Source organism: Pectinophora gossypiella, chromosome 16 (genome assembly GCF_024362695.1).
Source record: "Pectinophora gossypiella chromosome 16, ilPecGoss1.1, whole genome shotgun sequence".
In the NCBI taxonomy this organism is placed as follows: Eukaryota; Metazoa; Arthropoda; class Insecta; order Lepidoptera; family Gelechiidae; genus Pectinophora; species Pectinophora gossypiella.
In genome coordinates this window covers 2,359,205-2,367,041 of record NC_065419.1, presented here as the reverse complement: position 1 = coordinate 2,367,041, position 7,837 = coordinate 2,359,205, and the positions used below count along the sequence as shown (strand labels likewise).

The 7,837-nt window shown below is 37.0% G+C and overlaps 1 protein-coding gene across 3 annotated transcripts; it reads left to right on the top strand.

Moving 5' to 3' along the window:
- The first annotated feature begins 769 nt into the window (after positions 1-769).
- LOC126373975 (nucleosomal histone kinase 1-like) lies at positions 770-7,837 on the top strand. Of its 3 annotated transcripts, none has more exons than XM_050020389.1 (6): positions 770-1,170; positions 1,544-1,613; positions 2,021-2,217; positions 3,069-3,285; positions 4,172-4,345; positions 5,185-7,837. In XM_050020389.1, the coding sequence occupies exons 1-6, from the start codon at positions 949-951 to the stop codon at positions 5,937-5,939; spliced, it is 1,635 nt and encodes a 544-aa protein (XP_049876346.1). In that variant the 5' UTR covers positions 770-948; the 3' UTR covers positions 5,940-7,837. The 3 variants fall into 3 exon arrangements, with proteins under 3 accessions (XP_049876346.1, XP_049876347.1, XP_049876348.1); XM_050020390.1 differs by lacking the exon at positions 770-1,170 and adding an exon at positions 1,369-1,412; XM_050020391.1 differs by lacking the exons at positions 770-1,170; positions 1,544-1,613 and adding an exon at positions 1,406-1,511.

Sequence of the window (7,837 nt, the reverse complement as noted above, 5' to 3'; positions counted from 1 at the left end):
TAATGAAATGCCCATATCGTCGAGTCGGTAACTGGAAATAACTTACTTAAGCCCATGTATGTATGCATGCATATACATGTAATCATAGTAACACATCTGTATCCCCCACCCGAAGGGGTATCCAGAGGATAGGAGTATAATTATATACACCCACTCCTCGTCAGCCATGTTTTGTTTGTTTGTATGTTTAAAAACTTACATAAACGAAAATTTTTCACCATATAGTGGGCAGAAATGTCGTCTTTTTAAAATATAATTTCAGTTGATGAAGGAAATTTTCGTGCTCAGAAATACTAAATAATCAATAATAATAAGCTCTTATATTATGTAATTTTTGGATAAAGACAACATTTAAAGTAATAATCTCTTACACCAAAGAGCTCCCTAGCCTGCTAAGACCCAATCATAAAATAATAATAATACTTCTCTTAAAGTAGTTTTATATAAAAAATAACATAGTATTTATATGGTATTAATAGCAGTTCCGTTTACTAATCACTGCAACTCTACTGTCATAGACAAGATTTACTTTTTTTCAGCGGCGTTACATTATACGCAAAGTTAAGGTAGAAATTATTTACAGTAGAATTGGTAAGATGCAGAAAATATGAAGTAGATAGGAAAATTTACAAATTTAAAATAATAATTACAAATAAGAAATGAAATTATTTGGCGCAATTTGCATGTTCCTGTTTTAATTGGAATTTTTTAAACTTATGTAGCTGTTGTCTATGGTTACACAGTATAAAATTCGGCGTGGAATGGAATATGTCAAAAGCGTTTGAGGAAATTCGTTCATTTTCTGTTTTGATTGTTGATAGTGTTCGTAGTATTTGTTAAGTTTATGAAGCGTTAAATACTAAATAACCGTGAAGGAGTTGCGACAATAATTAGTACTTATGAAACACTTTTTGTGAAAATAATAGAAGTAGATAACCTAAAGCGAAGATGTCTGGGAGAGCTAAAAAGCCTGCAGCGCCTAGAAAAAAGGCTAATGGCTATAAGATGCCTGCTCCTATAGCTAACGGAGAAGTGATACACGATACTATAATGAAGAAGAAGTGGCGGATAGGCCCGTCCATCGGCACCGGTGGCTTCGGTGAGATATATTCGGCATGCGACCACGATAGTTCGCCTAAAGGATCGAATTATCCATTTGTAGTCAAAATTGTAAGTATATTCCCTTATTTAAATGCTTTAAGTTGTAACAAAATTATAATTAGTAACTACAGTGACAGTGGTGGAGTGTTATCATTATTTTGTTTGTGTTCCAATTAGGGAAGATTTTAATATCTTGTTGCTGTTTCACTCACTCAGTAGCCTATTACTATTACTAAATGAAACAAGGCCAAGTGTAGATAAACTCGATAAATTATGTAAATTATATGTGTAGTGGAGTGAGGTTGAGAAAAGTTAGAATTTCATTACTTAGTACCTATCTTATTGTATTGACCAATATTGCCTAATTGTAGTACAAAAAAGGCTTTATAACAATGTTTTTTCCACTTGCTGTAAGTTGATATAATTTTTACTTAATCCATAGGAACCCCATGAAAATGGACCGCTGTTTGTTGAAAAGCACTTCTATGTGAGAAATGCAAATAAGGATGATAGTAAGTTATGAATTATTTTCAGTTTTTTTTCTTTTTTGTTAAGGGAGTAAGTTACAGATGCTGCAAAAGATTACAAACAGTGGAAATCTGTTGTTAGAGTCCTAAATCCCAACTGGAGATAACAGGATTAAAAGAAGAATAAAAACTTAAGTTTTTTTTCTAGAGAAAGTGTAATGGAGTAATTTTGTTGAAAGCAAATCTTCAATAGGTAGGTGAAGGCAAAAATAAAAGAACAAAAGTCTTGTTTATTTATTCTTTCAGAGATTCAGGGTGGAAACACTAATAATATTTATTAGTACTTTATAATGTATAATATGATACATTTTAATTATTAAACTATCCAAAAAACAAATCTATTTAACAGAAATAAGATTTATTTTCATGCACATATTTTATTTCCACCCCAGTTGCCAACTATATGAAGTCTAAGAAACTGTCGAGTTTGGGAATGCCAACATACTTTGGTAACGGTTCACATGACTACAAAGGAGAGAAGTACAGATACCTCGTTTTGGAGAGATATGGAAAAGATTTGTGGAGTTTGTTCAAAGAATGTGGACGGTCATTCCCTACTACCACAGTCTTCCAGTTAGGGCTGCAAATGGTAAGGTTTTTATCATAATGGCTTTTTAATATTGTCGCCTTAACCTCTCATCTGCCGGAACGCGGATCTCGACCAGACACAATGTAAAATCTATTGTGTCTGGTATCTCGGCAGATGAGAGGTTAAAAGTCGTAAAACCAAATGTCCTTTTAATTAAAATTACACCCCATTGTTTTACTATTGTGTCTAGAAATCTCATCCTTACAAGGTTATAGTGAACACCTAAGCATATATTTGATCAATCACATTATAGTTCAATTTTCTTCAACTCAATCTCAATTTCATGAATTTAATTTAACTGTGGGAAAATGAGACTATTTTTTTTTACCTGGATTAAACCTAATAAAAATTAACAAAAATCATATTGGAATGTGCTTTTTCAAAAAGGCACATACGAGGTTTTATTATATTTGATTCATAAGATATCCAACACTACACACTATAATATTAGAATAAAAAGGCAGGGCTAGGTTTACCTCACCCTCTTCGGTCTTACTTTAGCCTTCAATCGTATGAGCATCAGACGTCACACACACAGATGCATGTGTACGATAACGTCAATGTGTAGTGTCTGTGTAAAACAAATCAGCTTAATACAGGTCAGGTCACATACTTCCGAAAATGCATTTCGAAAATGAATGTGCGTTCCCTCACGATGTTTTCCTTCACTGCTGAGCACGTGATAATCATTTATGATCCAAACATGAATTCGAAAACAAATTCCTAGCTGGATATGCACCTACGACCTCAAAGTGAGAGGCGAGCGTTCTACCGACTGGGTTACCACGGCATTTTTTGTGGCCACCTGTTACGTCGCCATATTTTTTTTCAAAATTGATGTGACCTTTCAGCTAGACGTCCTAGAGTACATTCACAGTCGGGGTTACGTCCATGCTGACATTAAGGGCGCCAATATCCTCCTAGGCCTTAAGAAGGGCACGGAGAACCAGGCATACTTGGTGGACTTCGGTTTGGCGACGAGGGTTAATGACAAGGAGTTCAAACCAGACCCCAAGTGTGCACATAATGGGACCATTGAGTATACCAGCCGGGACGCGCATCTGGGAGGTATGTTTTTGTTCAGTCATAATCTTGTCAGAAAAATTATACACAGGAGTTGTCTTTGGGACAGCTTTAGAGCGCTATGCGCTATTACATCTTTCAAACATGCACCGACAAAATTAGTGCCATCGATGTTCAGAAAAATCGACTTTAATATTTAGTCTCTGGGCGCCATCCCAATCGCGTCAGAGTACTGCGGGGCGGAAGGCAAGGGGGAAACCACTGTCGTATTTTTCCCTAAAAAAGTAGCATGGATAATGCTACACCGACAAGAGCATGATGTGAAGGTCGATTATGACCCTACAAGTAACGATTACAGTAACTGTACTGTGGTCATATAATATTTGTCAAAAGATTGACCACAAACCATGGTTTCTACATTCATCAATCGTATCATACACGCGCGCCCATCTAGAGTACCTACCTTGTCAGATGGATATTGACCATTCACAAAATATTATTTTTTACACCTATCATGAGCAGAAGCAAAAATAAATTAAACCACATCTGTCGGCCAGGAGCGGATCCATCTTTTATGTCGCAGACAACCTGTCTCCGTGGAGAATTAGATAAAATTGCAGTGTCCATCCATGACCCAACCTGTCGGCACGCTACGTCGTCGTCGTACACGTTCTCGTGTCTTCTGCCGCGTGCGGTCGCTCTCTCTCGCTCTAGCAAATGACGGTTTTGAGTAACAGACAAGGACTGAAGCATAGGAAAGTGCGATGAGGTGCTGGCAGATGTGGTTTGACTCATGTTCATCTTTTACCGAGCTTGCGTTTAGTTTTTTTGTCGTAAAATACAGTATTTTACACAAGCACTTACTACAATAAAAAAAAAGATTTTTCGTCTGTTTTCTCATTATAACATTATTCAAACATTTACCTTTCAGTGTCAACAATGCGTGGAGACCTGGAGATCCTGGGGTACAACATGCTGCAGTGGATCATCGGAGAGCTACCCTGGGAGAAGGTGCTTACGCAGCCCAAGAAGGTGCAGGAGATGAAGGAGAGCTTCCTGAAGAATGTACGGAGCAACATCTCCAAACAAGACAGCCAAGTGCCTGGTGAGTTATATTTATTATCATTGTAGTGTTCTTGGGACTATGAAAACCTGGACTTTTGGAAGGCACGCGTGGGGCCGATGTCATATTATTATTATTATTACTGTCTATTAATTACGAGGTCTATATTTTATAAATCTTGACAAAGTAAAGCTAATGGGAAAAGCGAAGTTTTACCATTCAGTAAGTCTATTAGATTGACCGCAACCGCGAATATAGAATTTTTAATAATAATTTACGCCGCGACTGCTGCGCGGCGGGGGCAGGTATAGATTTGTAGAGAACTATGTTTACAAGCCATCGGTACGGCAATGCAGGCCGGAAGGACAAGTCACAGGGACTGGTACCTGGAACCTGACAAGGGGCAGCAGTAACTGTCAGTACTATTCAGAGGCGGAGGACAGGAGTCCTCGTACGGCTTTAAATAGACTAATCTGGGCGCCATCCCACTCGCATCAGACAGAATACTGCGGGGCGGATAGCAAGAGAGAAACCACTGCCCTAATTTTCCTAAAAAGGAGAATGCTACATAGACAAGAACGTGGCTCTTAAATTAGTGATAATGTTTACAAGATCGGCAAATCTGTACCGTGTTAATGATATTGTAAGTTGGCTTAGATTTTTGGTATTTAATTTACATAGCCACGCCAACAATGTCGCGGAAATTGATACCTCAATTTGCATATAATAGCTGTTATTTCCAGGTGGAAGTGAACAGTGGAAGCATACATTAAACTTAATTATAGGGCAAAAGTAATATAATTTAGCATAATTCGTTTAGATTTTTAAACCAAACGGTTGTAAAGAATCCTAGAATCAACACATTTTTTTTCTTATTTCAGACGCTCTAATAAAATTCTTCGAGTACATAAACTCCATGAAGCCAAAAGACACGCCGGATTACAATAAATGCCGGTCGTTCTTCGAGAGTTACCTCAAAAGTGAAGGCAAAACGCGTACAAGCAAGTTGGAGTTCACGCCGAGCAAGAAAAAGTCCAAAACTAAGAGCAACGCAAGTCTTACCGAAGACGCGCCTATACAAAATGCAAATGGTGACGCGCCAAAAGCCAAACGAGGTAGAAAACCAGCGATAGTAGAATCAAGCTCAGACGCCGACGAGAACCAGGAGCCAGAAAGTCCAAAAGTCGTCAAAAGGAAAGTTAAAAGGAAATCTACAGAACCCTCAGTAGTAGTCAAAGTGAAAAAGACAAAAATGACACCAAAAGCGACACCGCCTGTGAAGAAAAATCACGTAAACACGGCGACGCAGACATCGATGGAGAAACCTAAGAACTTAAAGCGGAGTCCTCGACAAGTGTCCTTTGACAGTCCTGTCGCAGCCATAATTGGCGACAACAAATCACTAAGAACAAGAAAAGATATCTCGGCAAACTCCAGTGGAGATATATTTGAAGATTCCTTCGAAATTCAAGACAAAAAGATCAGACCTAAAAAGAGATTATTGTCTGATGAAGAGGTTACAGTGAAGAGGGTAGTTAAGAAAAAAGTAACGACAATGAAACCCAAGAAGACTGCCTCTACTAAATCATGGAAAGATTTGCCCACAGTTGTAAATGGACGTTCACCACCCAAGTAAACATGATACTTAATACTAACCCACTCTGAGTAATCCTTTGTACTCTTGAAATTAATCGATATTATATTTAAATAAACAATTGCAGCCAAAATTATAAGAAATAACCATTATTTTTTCGAATTTCGAAATTGCATTCCTTATTTAAGTTTGTATAATTTTGATTGGCAAGTTTATGTAAGCGTTCTCATTTCCAATGAAGGACTTTCCAGGCTACGTTTGTCAAAAACAATATAGATAGCGCTGTAGTTTTTCCTTCGTAAACGAAGCTTCCTGAACCTTCTAATTTCATGGATAACAGACATAATGGTGCTAATTCCTGTAAACGCCATCTAATTTTATTTTAAGTTATTCCTGTCATTTTCGTATCCGCCGAAAAGGAAAGGGACGGGTAATCGACAAGCATAAAATTTATGGAACACACGTCAATTTTAAGCACAAATCTAAAACAACCGTCTAAAAATTGTACATCAGCCAATAACCCGACAGAAATAAGCTGACAACACACGTCAAACGGTTTGCATACCAGCGAGATACCTTTTTGATTCACCCGGGTTATTCATTCATTTACTCATTCTTCCTAAAATTAAGAGCTGTCAATCATCCGTCCCTTTCCTTTTCGGCGGTTAAGAAAATGACGGGTATAACTTAAAATAAAATTAGGAGGTGTCTGCAGGAATCGGGGCCAATGCATCTTTTATCTTTGTTTTTGGGTATAAATGCTCCCTTTTTATATCTATATCTTCCACCCATTATTATTCTGATCAAACAAGAGAAGCAATAAAGGTAGCAACATAATTCTATACATATTGTGATCCAAATATCAAGTAACAGTTATTTTTATATATGCTTCTGCCATTTGCATTGTATTTTGGAATAATTATTTACCCGAGTAATGAGAAAATAGGTATTTATCACGTTAAAGCTATACTGTCATCTGTATTGTTTTTGGTGAATGTACCTTATAAAGTCTCATTTTAGGTATACAATCGATAATGGACATAGTCTGCAAAAAGGATGTATTAATTTCGTCGAATTGTAGTTAGACGCAGAGTATAATTCTGGGTACTTATTTAGAATCATGGAAAAACAAGGGCTTTTCCAGATGTCAAAGGACACTAGTTCTGGAAAATTCTCGATTGTCAATTTCAACACGATTTGTACGAGCTATTTGGAATGCGCGGGCGCTCATAGTAACTGCGGTTAGTAACAAAAGATACTCGGTTCTTGTAAAATAATGATTTGCATACCATGACCAGAAAACAAATGTGTTTGCATTTATTTAGTTGTCATTTGACTAAATCTGTCATATTTCTCGCTTTTGTAAGACCATTTTATTGTGTTTTCAGTAAACCTCTTACATTATTTTAGCTAATATTTAATCAAAACGGTAAGAAATCAATAACAATGTATTTCTTCCAGAAATAACGGGTGTATTTCACTTTTTTTTACTTGTTAAGTTGCCAAGACATAACGATTATATTCCCAATTGGGCTGGGCAGGGGTACATCCATCGTACAATGAACCGAGTACCCACGCTTATCCCAGCGACAAAGGATCTGCATTCTTCAAATCTTTGGCGCTATCTATCTATCGTGTGGGTTGTGAGGTAAAGTACCAACCTCATCCACCCTGGTGTCAGAGTTATTGAGCCGCCAAAGGCCCCTGACATGGCTCATTGGCCTGATTTGGCGCTTATTAAGTTATTTTAATCTTAATACCAATTTATTGTTAAGTTACTTAAATGTTGTGTGTATGTTTGTGTTAATTCATTGCTATTATAATGAAATATCGTTAGCTGTAACGTTAAGTTTCGAATATGAGTCGATGAGTTACCGATGTGTGCTACAAATGTCGATGTTTTGTAAGTTATTGTGTAAAATAAACAGTATTTCGTACAA

Excerpts from the sequence above, each read along its gene's own strand:
- LOC126373975 (XM_050020389.1), top strand. The coding sequence starts at position 949 with ATGTCTGGGAGAGCTAAAAAGCCTGCAGCGCCTAGAAAAAAGGCTAAT. Across the intron at positions 1,614-2,020 it reads AAATGCAAATAAGGATGATA|TTGCCAACTATATGAAGTCT; the intron begins GTAAGTTATGAA and ends TTTCCACCCCAG. Across the intron at positions 2,218-3,068 it reads TCCAGTTAGGGCTGCAAATG|CTAGACGTCCTAGAGTACAT; the intron begins GTAAGGTTTTTA and ends GTGACCTTTCAG.